The 13,311-nt window shown below is 40.4% G+C and overlaps 1 protein-coding gene across 1 annotated transcript in view; it reads left to right on the forward strand.

The window, feature by feature from the left end:
- PHEX (phosphate regulating endopeptidase X-linked) overlaps positions 1-13,311 on the forward strand; it is a 223,552-nt gene that overhangs the window by 164,428 nt on the left and 45,813 nt on the right. The window contains exon 15 of the mRNA XM_054471801.2: positions 1,167-1,225. Coding sequence (XP_054327776.1) covers positions 1,167-1,225 — 59 coding nt within the window. The remainder of the gene's footprint in view (positions 1-1,166; positions 1,226-13,311) is intronic.

The raw sequence follows: 13,311 nt of genomic DNA on the forward strand, positions 1-13,311 counted from the left end.
CTTTGAGTATATACCCAGCAGTGGGGCTGCTGGATCATATGGTAGCTCCATTTTTAGTTCTTTGAGGAACCTCCAAATTGGAGAAGCATAACTTTGAACCCCAATTAAGCAAAATGTCATCTCATCCCAAAATAATTCCATTATTCTCATTCATAGGCCTATATTAGAAATAATTGTACTCAGCTGGGCATGGTGGCTCACGCCTGTAGTCCCAGAACTTTGGGAGGCTGAAGTGGGCGGATCACTTGAGGTCAGGAGTTTGAGACCAGCCTGGCCAACATGCCGAAACCCTGTCTCTGAAAGAAAAAAGAGAAATAATTGTACTTGATTACTATTATTATTTTTTGGATTTCATCAGTAAAATTTGTGGACAGTTTGCTCTTAAGTACCTACGTAATATCCTTGATTTTGCCTCTTTGCCTGTAAAGCCTAAAATATTTATGATCTCACTCTTTACAGAAAAAAATTTGCTGACTGCTGATCCCAGTAACCTATTGCGCATTTAAGGTTTGGGTGTAGACTCCTTTTAGATAGAAGGGATCCTTTAGATGTCCCAATGCAATGCCTTAATTTTATAGCTAAAACCAAACCCGAGGAAGGTAGGTGACTGTTCCCACACAATTCAGCTAGTTAGTGATAGAGGCAGTACACTTTCCACTGGAGCAGGAAGACCCTCTGGGTAGCATAGTTGGACTTTATTCATCTTTCTTTAAATGGACCTCTGTGTTGTCACCAATCCAGAACTTTTAAATGGACAGGCCAGAGGTGATGCAGCATAGAAACACAGTTGTCCATTCAACCCATTGAATAGGGCCTGGCAAATATATAGTTGCTGTGTTTCCATTTGCAGGGAGAGCCCTTTAGATTCTAGAATTTCTCTTTAAGACTTTTTCAAAAGCACTGGTGTGCTTTTTTTCTGTTAAGTTAGTAACAAGAAATAACTGGGCATGTTAATATATTTTTGTTGAGCCATGTTCAGTTTAGGATGAGATTGTTCCTTGAGCAGTACAGTAGCCCTAAACTGAGGGAATAATTTCCCCTCATGTCCAACATCCCCATTGTTCCATGTTATCTGCTAATAAACCCAGCCATGCTGTCTTCGTCTTTGCTTCCCTCCTGCCTGTATAATGATGATTACTGTCTGGCATTTGTTTCTTTTTCTACAGGTGGTTTACAAATCCAACGACCGTCAATGCCTTCTACAGTGCATCCACCAACCAGATCCGTGAGTACTGGTTCCTTGTCTCCTTGGTAATCTGGTATAAAATGGAAAGAACTTTTCCATGACTATGATGGAGGGTAAGGCATTCCTTATTTCCCCCAAAAGTGGCAGGGTATGCTGGTGAAGGAAGGTTGTTCTCCTACCTATTTGCCAAATTTTCCTCACTCTCTTCACCTTACTAGTTTTTTTTAAAGCTTTATGTCACCACTGATTGAAAAAAAATCAACTACAGTAAACCACATTAAACCACAATGAAGTTTGCCATGAAAAGGAGCAAGTTTCCACTTTCCTTTCATAATGGCCTTACTGATTTTGTCCATACCATTTTATTCATTCCTAGGATTGGTGGGGAAAACAGCAGGTAACTGAGGAGATTGTAGAACCTGAGCGGACCATCTGTATGTAAGAAAGAAGCTTGGAAAGATTCTTATTAACGCTAGGAAGTTGTGTCTTGAGGTTTTCTACTTACATGTATCAGGTATATGTAATTAAAAATACCATGATAAATTTAAAAAATTATTATTTTTATTATTTTTTAAAGACAGAGTCTCCCTCTGTCACCTAGGCTGGAGTTCAGTGGTGCGATCTTGGCTCACTGCAACCTCTGCCTCCCAGGTTCAAGTTATTCTTGTGCCTCAGCCTCCTGAGTAGCTAGGAGTACAGGTGTGTACCGTCACGCCCAGCTAAATTTTTTTTATTTGTATTTTTAGCAGAGATGGGGTTCTGCCATGTTGGCTAGGCTGGTCTCAAACTCCTGGCCTCAAGTGATCTGCCCACCTTGGCCTTCCAAAGTGCTGGGATTACAGGCGTGAGCCACCACACCTGGCCTTAAAAAATTATTAAGATCTGATTGGCACAAATAAAAAGTCTGACAGGATCCAGCCTTGGCAATAAGGACACATACTCACTGCTGGTGGAAAGATAGATTGGCTCATCCATTTTGCAGGGCAATTTGACAATATCTCAGAAAGCTGAAGATGTGCATGCATACCTATGACCATGATGTGTGCTCCTGGAATGTGCTCTAATGCTGTGATTCTTGAAATGTGGTCCTTGGACCTGCAGTAATAGCATCATGGAGGATCTTGTTAGAAATGCAAACTCCCAGGCCCCACCTTAGGTCTATTGATCAAACTTTGGATGTGGAGCTCAGAAATCTGGTGCAGTAAAACCTGCAGGTGATTGTAATGTATGCTAAAGTTTGGGAACAGCTGCCCTAGAGAACGCTTGCACAAGGCATAAAGAAGCCCATGCAAAAATGCTCATAACAGTATTGTTTATAATAGTAGAAAAAGCAAGATAACCTACATATTCCTCTGCAGGAAGATGAGTCAAATGTGGCATATTCACACAAAGGAACACCATACAGCAGTGAAAAATGAGCAACATATATTAACATGGATGAATTTCACAAGTAAAACAACTTGGGAAAATATATCAAGTATGATACTATATAAATAAAGTTGAAAATCACGCAGAACAATTCTACACATGGTTTGGAGGTCCATCCATTTGTAGTGTAAGTGTAAAGACATTCATGAGAATGACAAACACCAAATTCCGGTTGGTGGTGGCTTGTCTTGGGGAGGGTGGGCCACTCTTGCTCAAATCCTTGCTGGTTTCTCCTCATCTCCCATATCTCTTAATGATGGCATGCCCCAAGGCTCAGTCTTTGCACCTTTTCTGTTCTCTTCTCTCCATCTTTGCTTACTTGCTTGGTGATAACATCTAGTCTCATGGTTTTAATCACATTTCTACAGTGTTGAATGCAGGGGATGGAATTTATCACCCTTGTTCATACCACTACTATCTCCCACCTCCTCATTGGCCTCCCTGCTTTTGTTCTTACTCCCCCCTTCAGTCTATTCTAAATATAAAATTGTAGCGATTTTAAGATGTTTTACAGTCACATCGTGTCACTTCTTTGCTCAAAAGCTTTTATCAGCATCCCATCTCACTCAGAGAAAGAGCCAAATTATTTATAATGGCCTTAAGGTCTGTTATCTTTCTGCCCGTACCTCCTGCTACTCTCCCCCTTCCTCCCTCCTTCTGTTCCAGCCATACTGGCCTCCTTCGTGTTTGTAGAGCACATCTGACACGCTCTTCTCTGGGAGCATTTATACCTGGGGTTCGCTTTCTCTTGGAAAACTTCCCCAAGGGACCTGCCTGGTTTATGCTCCCATTTCCTTCAAATCTTTATTCAAAGGCCAGGCCACCTCCTTAGGGAGGCATCCTGCCTTCCCTCTGGCCAGTTGGCCAGTCTGCCTCCATACTGGCCGTTGTTCCTACAGGACTCTGGTCAGAGGACAGCCCGAAGGCTGTGGCTGCTCACTACCAGCTGGCACATCTTCTTAGAGCCGCCCTCGTGTGGCCACTGTTAGGAATGGCAGTCTCTGCCCGACTTTGGTCTGAGAGAGGAATGAACAGAAAGACGAAAGACAAGCAGATGGCGGGATTTTTTTATTTATACATTAATTTACATAACCAAGTAAGTTGTTAAATATTTTGAACGTCACTTCTTACTGTATAAATATTCATTATCACGAAACTACCATTGCTTTCTTAAGGCCCTAAATGCCAACTTGAGAACTTAAGTTGTATATGTTATATGGGAACTTATGATATTTGAGTTATTAATTATAACTAATACTTATAATAATTTATTATTAATTATAATCACATTTAGGATATTCTATTGGGAAATAGCAATTGTTTAGATTATTCACTTAAAAACGTTTTATTGTCTAATATTTGGTACATGCAAAAGAACATATGTAACATTTTGGCACATATAAGTTATAAAGAATATATGAAAACATGACGAAATTAATATGTGCCTATGACGCCCTCACTCCATCAGGAACCATCCTTCCCTCTCACCACAGAAGTACCACTCTTCTGATTTGAGGGTTTATCATTTTTGTTTTGTTTTTTTAAAATAAAACCTTAATTATTTATATAGGTATCCCTAAACAATATGTTGTTTATTTTTACTTGTTTCTTAGTATAATAAAAATGGTATCTTTACTGTATGCAGTCTTAAACAACTGCGATTTTTCAGTCAACATGATTTTAGGATTTGTCCGTGTAGCATGTGGTGGTAGGTTGTTTTCATGTTCACTGCTGTATAATATTTCATGACTGTACCCCTAGATTGTTTATTCTTCTGTTGTCCAGCCTATGTGTCCCCACACCCAGGTTTTTGCTTATGAACAGTGCTGCTCTGCATATTCTTGTGAATGTCTCTTGAAACAAGTGTCTGAGGGTATACATCCAGGAGTGGAATTATTGGCTGATAGGAAGAAGTTATCTACCAGATAACATCAAATGTTTTCCAAAGCTGGTTTCCACAGTACAGAAGTGTTTCTGTTGTTCCTCATTTTCATCAGCTCTTGGCATTGGTAGATTTAATTTTCACCAGTCTAGCGAGTGTAAGAGATCAGCTCTTACGCAAGAAAAGCCGACGTTTCCGCATTCACTTTAAAATGTCACTGAAGGCTTACTGCTCCTTGGGGTACTTAAGTGTGTCTAATAATAGTTCCATCTCCAGGGTTCACCCCTGCTCAGCCTTTTTCTTGCCTGGGAAGGGCTAATCCTATCAGAGGTTTACTGAGGAAGAAACCATTTCGGGGTAACCCAATGGTTTCATGAAAGCTCATGGGCAGAGGGGTTTTTTAAAATGAACAATTTGAAACAGTATTTTAATTAAGAGATTCAAGCTGTTTCTGTTTTCCTAATGACCAGTGCTTGCTCTCATTGTAAATTACATTCCCAGGCAAGATGACAAGCAATCCTTTGGGTGACTTTTTTTTTCCCCTCTCTCCTTTCTGATTTTCTGGACTACAAATTAAGACAGGTGGAGTTTCTTCTTACACACTTCCCCACCGGGTTTCCTGGGACTTCCCCCACCCTACAACTGCCTTCTTTTTGCTTTGCTGAAGAAGTGAAAAATTGAGGTGATTCTCTAAAATGAACATCTTTATTGATTAGGGGCTGATTCTGACAGCATGTGGCCATCTGTTTAATTGGGTTTTACATCTAAGATGTAACTATACTTAGTAACGTGATTTATGACAATTTCATTCTGTTCCCATTATCATTTTCTGATTTATGCTAGTTATATCTGCTTCTGCACACAATAGAGACTTGAATAGAAAATAGAAAAACCTGCAGTTTTTTTTTCTTTTTCAAATCCATGCCTTTGTGTGGAACCCTATGATTTGTGGCCATCTTTCAATGTTAGATTTTTACAGGGTGGTTACAACTTCTTATTTTTCTTCCCTTGTAAAGCTGGATAGCAACGTCTCTAGACATGGAACATAGTGTGAAATTATAATGATTTAAATCTGCTGTATGAGGAGTTATACTCAGTAGCTGTCATAAAATTTAATTATATTTGAATAAGGTGGTTAAAGAGGAAAACAAAAATCTGAAATGATTGGTGCTTAACCCTAACTTTGTGATAACTGCGACACTGATCTTGCTGCTTTTCAGAGTGGCAAGGTGAGAACATGAATCAGAGATCTAGTTTGTATGGCCTTAGTCGAGGTTTTTATCCTTCCAGACCCCTATTGTCCTGTCTGCCACATGTTGAGGCTATCTAGCCCATAGGGTTTTAGGGGAGGATTTAATGAGATGAATTTGTAAAGTGCCAGCACATTGCCAAGCTCTGGGCTTGTATATCTAAACCTGGCATGCCAGGAATCCCTGCGATAACCATTGTGTCACAGGACAAACAGCAAAATATAAAGATCGGCACGGGGGATTATTTCAAACTTTTGCCCTCAAGAGATCTTAGGCCGGGCATGGTGGCTCACGCCTGTAATCCCAGCACTTTGGGAGGCTGAGGCAGGTGGATCACCTGAGGTTGGGAGTTCGAAACCAGCCTGTCCAACATGGTGAAACCTCATCTCTACTAAAAATATAAAAATTAGCCAGGCGTGGTGGCAGGCGCCTGTAATCCCAGCTGCTCGGGAGGCTGAGGCAGGAGAATCACTTGAACCCAAAAGGCGGAGGTTGCAGTGAGCCGAGATTGTGCCAGTGCACTACAGCCTGGGCGACAGAGTGAGACTCTGTCTCAAAAAAAAAAAAAAAAAAAAGAGATTTTATTATAGTGTTCCACATTATAATATGTATGAATGCAACTGACTAAATGCTGAGTAAAAGAAGGCAGGTATAAGACTGAATACTGTTCTGTTTCATGTGTATAAAGTTCAGGAACAGGCAAATAAATCTATATGATAGAAGTTAAAATAATGACTACCTTTGTTGGGGGTATTGACTGAGAGGAGACATGTGACACATTCTTTATCTTGATCTCAGAGGTGGTTACACAGGTGATACAAGAGTAAAAACTCACCGTGTTCTATCATTACAGTTTGTGTCTGGCTGGGTATGGTGGCTCACGCTTGTAATCCCAGCACTTTGGGAGGCCAGAGTGGGAGGATTGCTTTAACCCAGGAGTTCGAGACTAGCCTGGGCAATATAGCAAGACCCTGTGTCTACAGAAAACAACAAAAAATTAGCCAGGTGTGGTGGCATGCACTTGTAGTCCCAGCTACTCTGGAGGCTAAGGTGGGAGGATTGCTTGAGCCCAGGGGTTTGAGACTGCAGTGAGCTATGATTATGCCGCTGTACTCCAGCCGGGGTGACGGAGCAAGATCCTGTCTTTAACAACAACAAAAATTTATGCTTTTACTGTATGTTAAGTGACACCTCAAAATAAATAGGAACACTGCTCCTTTTCTCCATAAAAATGTTTGGAACAGCGTATAGTATGCATGGACATCTGGAGCTAATAATAGGTTGCCTCAGGCTAAGTCTCTAGAGGTGTAGACCAGGGATTGGCAAAAATAGTAATATTTTTGGCTTTGCAAGCCATACTGTCTTTGTTGCAATTTCCCAACTCTGCCATGGCAGCCATAGACAGTTCATAAACCAATGAGCCTGGCTGTGTTCCAGTAAAACTGTATTTACAAAACAGGTGGCAATATTCAGGTAGTGGTAGTAGTGGAAAGAGTGAACAGCTCATATTTGGTTTTCATTTCTACTAACATGGATTGGTCTTTAGAAGAAAATTCATTTTAAGTATTCAATATCAATGAATATTTGAAAAGCACCTCATTTAAGTATTTAGTTTTTATTTTCATACATCTCAAATCAAATTAAAGAAGTATTTTAAACAGATAAGATCTTGGCTTGAAAACAAGCATGGCCTAAGGGCTAAAACCAATGATTTTATTATCTTTGCTGTTATACACAAAGGGATTTTTTTTCCCTCAGTTTAATCACAGATATTCTGCTAACGAAGATAAGCCTTTGTCCAGAGGCTGGGCTTATGCTGGCATCGAATTATGGAATTAATCTGGAAATGAAACATAGATTTGTTTTGCTGTTAAGGAAATAACTGTGTTTCAAACTGGGAGAATTTCTCATACTTCATTGGCTCTGCCTGAAACCATAAAGTAAAAGCTAAGTTAGCAAATACTCACCTGTGGCTTCTCTTGGAATTTAATGAAATTAAATCTTTGAATCCACTTGATGTTCCATTTGGGGACATGAGAAAATAAGACTAATATATAGAATTTGGGAATAGTCTTCCATTGTTTTTAGAGCTAGAAAGAAACTTAAGTGGTCACCTCATCCGAATTTCTCACTACCTAAAAGAGATCCTGACACTCAGAGCAGTTCTTAGTAATTTTTTTCCACTTATTCACTTGATTTTCAAGTGAATTTTCAAGGCCCCAATGATTTTCACTTCCTGGTATTCATGCCCCTGTCTAGTCCCCTGCCACACTGAGTAAGGCTTACCACTGTAACTAATAGGATGCTATGGAAATTCTAGATTATGACTTCTGAGGCTGGGTCATAAAAAACATTGTGGCTTTTGTTTTTTGGATAATGTTCACTCTGGAGGAAGCCAACCACCACATTGTGAGGGCATTCAAGGAGCTCACAGAGAGATCCACGTGTGAAGGAACTGGGGCCCCCTGCCCATTAGGAGTACCATGTGAGTGCACCATCTTGGAAGTAGATCCCCAGTGCAGCCAAGCCTTCAGATGACCGTGGCCCAGGCTGACATCTTGGCTGCAACCTCACGAGACACTGATACAGGACCACCCAAATAAGCTGTTTCCAAATTCCTGACCCAGAGAAATGGGGAGATAGCAACTATGTCTGGGGATGATTTGTTACACAGCAAGAGGTAACTAATATAGCTATTAGAACATGTCCAGGTACTCACTGAGTTTGGTAGGAGGGTATATAACTTTGTGTGGTTTAGTGGTTAAGGGTATGAGCTCTGAAGTATGACAGTTTGATTTTGAATCCTGGCTTGGCCACTAATAACTTGCAACCTTGGGCAAGTTACTTAACATCTTTAAGCCTCAGTTTAATTATCTGTAAAATGGAGCTAATAGTAGTAAACATCCTATAGGGTTTTTGTGAAGATTAAATGATACTATATATATAATATCTAATGTTCTCTAGTACATTTTATAATCTAATATTAGATATATAATATTAATAAATATTAATTATATCTAATATTAATATACATTTGTAGTTATATATTATAAATTATACATATATATTATATAATATTTATATAATATATATCACTATGTAATATATAAGTATATATTAAATTATACATAACATATATATGTTAATATTGTATATATAATATCATTTAATCTTAACCCTATAGGATGGTTACTACTATTATATATATATATAATGCTTGGTATAGAGTATGGTTCATAGTAGGCACTCAATAAACATTAACTATTAGTCCTTGCTTTTGAGGAGCTGGGAGAGAGAGACTTGTTATCAGGTCATTTAGAGGACATCATGGTGAGTGGGCAACAGAAGGGTGTGCAGTGCATTCTGGGAGCCACAGTGGAGGGGGAGTTAAGCCTGGGGGAGTCAAGATTGGATTCCCTATGAAACTGATGTTTGAGTGGACTTTGGAAAGAAAAAGAAATTTCTCTGGGCAGAGGAGTGAGATTAGGGCATTTAGGAAGAAGCACTGTTGTTTGGTGCAAAGCCAGCAGATATGGCAGAACATAGCACAGGAACAGACTGTGAGATGGCCACAAATGCTGGGGCACAGCTTGCACTGGTGGAAGAGACAGCAAAGGGAATGATGGGAGATGTTATGTGGAAGGAAGGCTTTGTGGGTCATGTCAAAGAACAGGCCAGAGGGAACTATTATAGTTTTTTTGGGGGGAGGCAAATAGCTTAAGTTTTACTTCTGTATTGGTCTGTTTTCACACTGCTAATAAAGACATACCCAAGACTGGGTAATTTATAAAGGAAAGAGGTTTAATGGACTCACAGTTCCACATAGCTGGGAGGCCTCACAATTATGGTGGAAGGCAAAGGAGCAGCAAAGGCATGTCTTACATGGTGGCAGGCAAGAGAGTGTATGCAGGGGGACTCCCATTTATAAAACCATCAGATCTCATGAGACTTATTCAGTATCATGAGAACAGCATGGGAACAACCTGCCCCCATGATTTAATTACCTCCCACTGGGTCCCTCCTACAACATGTGGGAATTATGGGAGCTACAAATCAAGATGAGATTTGGGTGGGAACACAGCCTAACCATATCAACTTCCTTAATCCTAGTATTAAAGATCATGGTCTGGAGAGGGACAGATTGCAGCCACTAAGACCAGTTAGGAGTTTTGCAAATGGCTCAAGAGAAGGATGGGGAGGGCCTAAACTTAGGCAATGACAGGGGTGAGGAGGAGTAGGAAGGCTATAAATCATATCCCAGGAGATGATTGTCAAATAACTGCATAATGATAATACAGATAGCACAGTGATCCTCCCTTATCCATGGTTTTGCTTTTCATTGTTTCACTTACCTACGGGCAACCAAGTTCTGAAAACATTCAGTGGAAAATGCCAGAAGTAAACAATTCCTAAGTTTTAAATTGTGTGCCATTCTGAATAGCATGATGAAATCTGTTGCCGTCCAGCTCTGTGCCGCCTGGGACGTGAATCATCTCTTTGTCCAGTGTATCCATGCTGTATATGCCACTTGCCTGTTAGTCACTTAGTAGCTGTCTCAGTTATCAGATCAACTGTCACAGTGCTTGTGCCCAAGTAACCCTTATGTTACTTAATAATGGCCCCAAAGCATAAGAGTAGTGATGCTGGCAATTCAGGTATGCCAAAGAGAAGCTTCCTTTCAGTGCTAAGGTGAAAGTTCTCCACTTAAGGAAATTTAAAAAGAAATCATATACTGAGGTTGCTAAGATCTACAGTAAGAACGAATCTTCTACACATGAAGTTGTGGAGGAAAAAGAAATTTGTGCATTGTGTGCGTGTGTGTATTAGTTTGGTACTATCTGAGGTTTCAGGTGTCCACCAGGGGTCTTGGAACATATCCCCCAAGGACAAGACAGGGGGACTACTGTAATTTTCTAACTTTTCCACTAGGGCTTTACAGGACTTCCATCAAATGCAGATTATAACTGTTCTGTGCAGCTACGCTTTGCTGAGGAACCATTAATATGCCAACCATTATGCCAGGTACTTTAATGTATGTTATCTCTAATCTTCACAATAGTTCTATAAACTTGGTATTATGGGCTCATTTTACAGAAGAAGAAACTGAAGCTCAGAGAGGTGATGTAACTTGCAAAAGACTGCACAACTAGCAAATTGCAGAGCTGGGAGTATAACCCAGCTTATCTGATTGCATCCTGTTTATCGTCACACTACACTGTTCAAAACTGGATAGGAAATGTGAGAATTACAGTCATGTGATAGGCTGGGTGCAGTGGCTCACGCCTGTAATCCCAGCACTTTGGGAGGCTGAGGTGGGTGGATCACTTGAGGCCAGGAGTTCAAGACCAGCCTGGCCAACGTGGTGAAACCCTGTCTCTACTAAAAATACAAAAATTAGCTGAGCATGGTGGCCAGTGCCTGTAATCCCAGCTACTCGGGTGGCTGAGGCATGAGAATCACTTGAACCCGGGAGGCGGAGGTTGCAGTGAGCTGAGATCGTGCCACTGTACTCCAGTCTGGGTGACAGAATGAGACTCTGTCTCAAAAATAAAAATAAAAAATAAAATAAAAAATAGCCATGAGATGATATACATGAACACACTCTGAAAAGGTTAAGGGTATGATATAAATGTGTTGGAGTAATCATTATTGTATCATCCCCTCACCTACGCTGCTCATTCACTGGTTGGGGGATTGTTTCTCTTCTGGTATGGAAACCAGATATTATAGAATGTAAGGCAGCCAGGAGGTGAGAGTGAGAAGTTTAGATGGTCCCCAAGTCCTCCTGATTTCATGTCCAAAAGGGTTGTGGCATCAAGCAGTTCATTACTGCCTCTTCTAAGAGTGCTGTTCTCTGCAAGCTTTTTGGCTAAGCCTGTGATCTCCTTGGGTCTTTAGCTTATGGGAAGAGTGGAGGAAGGGTTATTCCATAAGCTAGCTTAAAAGGAGTATTAAGATATACTCCCCCAAAAGGCTTTACTTTCCAAAATTTACACTGAGATTTTTAAAGTTTTGTTAAGTGAGCTGAAGTTAAGTCATGAACAAACTTCGAATAGTTTGCGAAATTGAGAGATGATGCACTTAGCAAGTCTGGGGAACACCTGCTACAACTTTTTTGTTTTTGTTTTTGTGACAGAGTCTCACTCTGTCACCCAGGCTGGAGTGCGGTGGCCCGATCTTGGCTTACTGCAACCTTCACCTCCTGGGTTCAAGCGATTCCCCTGCTTCAGCCTCCTGAGTAGCTGGGACTACAGGCGGTCACCACCACGCCTGGCTATTTTTAAAAAATATATATTTTTAGTAGAGACAGGATTTTGCCATGTTGGCCAGGCTGGTCTCGAACTCTTGACCTCAAGTGATCCACCTGCCTCAGCCTCCCAAAGTTCTGCAATTACAGGTGTGAGCCACCATGCCCAGGCCTGCTACACCTATTTTAAGGCATTCTTGTCCTGGTCTAGTTGAGGAATTTGGAGGTCCTGATACAGCCCCCCAGTTTCTGAAGCCTAACCAAGGAGGCATCTGAGAATGATGTTCTGGGTAGTATCATGGGAGGACAAAGGTAGCCTCATCTGGAAAGCTCTGCAATCTCATGGGATTCCTGTTACCATGGTAAGTCCCAGAACCAATGCCTGTAAGGATGCAATTTGCCGCTTGTAGGGTATTTCTAAATGCTGTTTTCAGACATAGTGCACTGGTCAGGTTGGCTGCAGGGCTGGTAGTAGGAAAGCATGAAATGATTATCAGAGTCAACCTGATTAAAGACGGGGTGTGGGTGGGGCACTCACTGGCAACTACCTGGATGTAAGTAAGCCAGGGTGAGGTGAGCATAGGGACCTAAAAACCAGCCATGGAAACAGGAGACAGGATGTCAGGGAGAAATCTCATTAATTGACTTTGATGGTCACAGTCTCATTTGTCTTCTCTTTAAAAAATCAATTGTTTTTTACCCTTATTACAAAAGTAGTTCATATTTATTGTAGAAAATCTAGAAAAATTTTAGGTGAACTAAAAATTTAAAAAGTTAATATCATTTAAAGATAGTCGTGGTTAATACTTTTGTTGAATACCACTGAAATGTATGTTTATCTACAAATATTTTACAGTTTAACTACGGACTCATCCAATAGTACTTTTTCCCCACTGAACATTGTAACATGAATATTTTTTTCCATTTATTACATATTCTTCTAAGTCATCGAGTGTAGTGTTCAATTGAGAAAACACCTTAATTTATTTAATTACTTCCCAATGGACATTTACGCTGTTTCCTTATTGTTAAACAACCCTCTGTATTGATAAGTTTTGTGGCTTTTTGTCTAAATCTGAGACCGTTTCTTTAGAGTAAATTCCTAGAAGTGGAGGAGTTGCTGTTTCAAATGGTATGCCCCATTTGAGGGTTTTGAAATGCATCTTACCCAGCTTCTCTCAAGAAAGCGGTACAAATTTGTATTTCCAGTAACAACAGATGAGATGGTGTAACCTTTAATGAGTTTCATCTTAAAGATACTGTTGGAGGAAATGAATAGAGAGACTCAGTTTTTTGTCTAACTGATATGGGGAAAATG

Source organism: Pongo pygmaeus, chromosome X, assembly GCF_028885625.2.
Source record: "Pongo pygmaeus isolate AG05252 chromosome X, NHGRI_mPonPyg2-v2.0_pri, whole genome shotgun sequence".
Classification (NCBI taxonomy): Eukaryota; Metazoa; Chordata; class Mammalia; order Primates; family Hominidae; genus Pongo; species Pongo pygmaeus.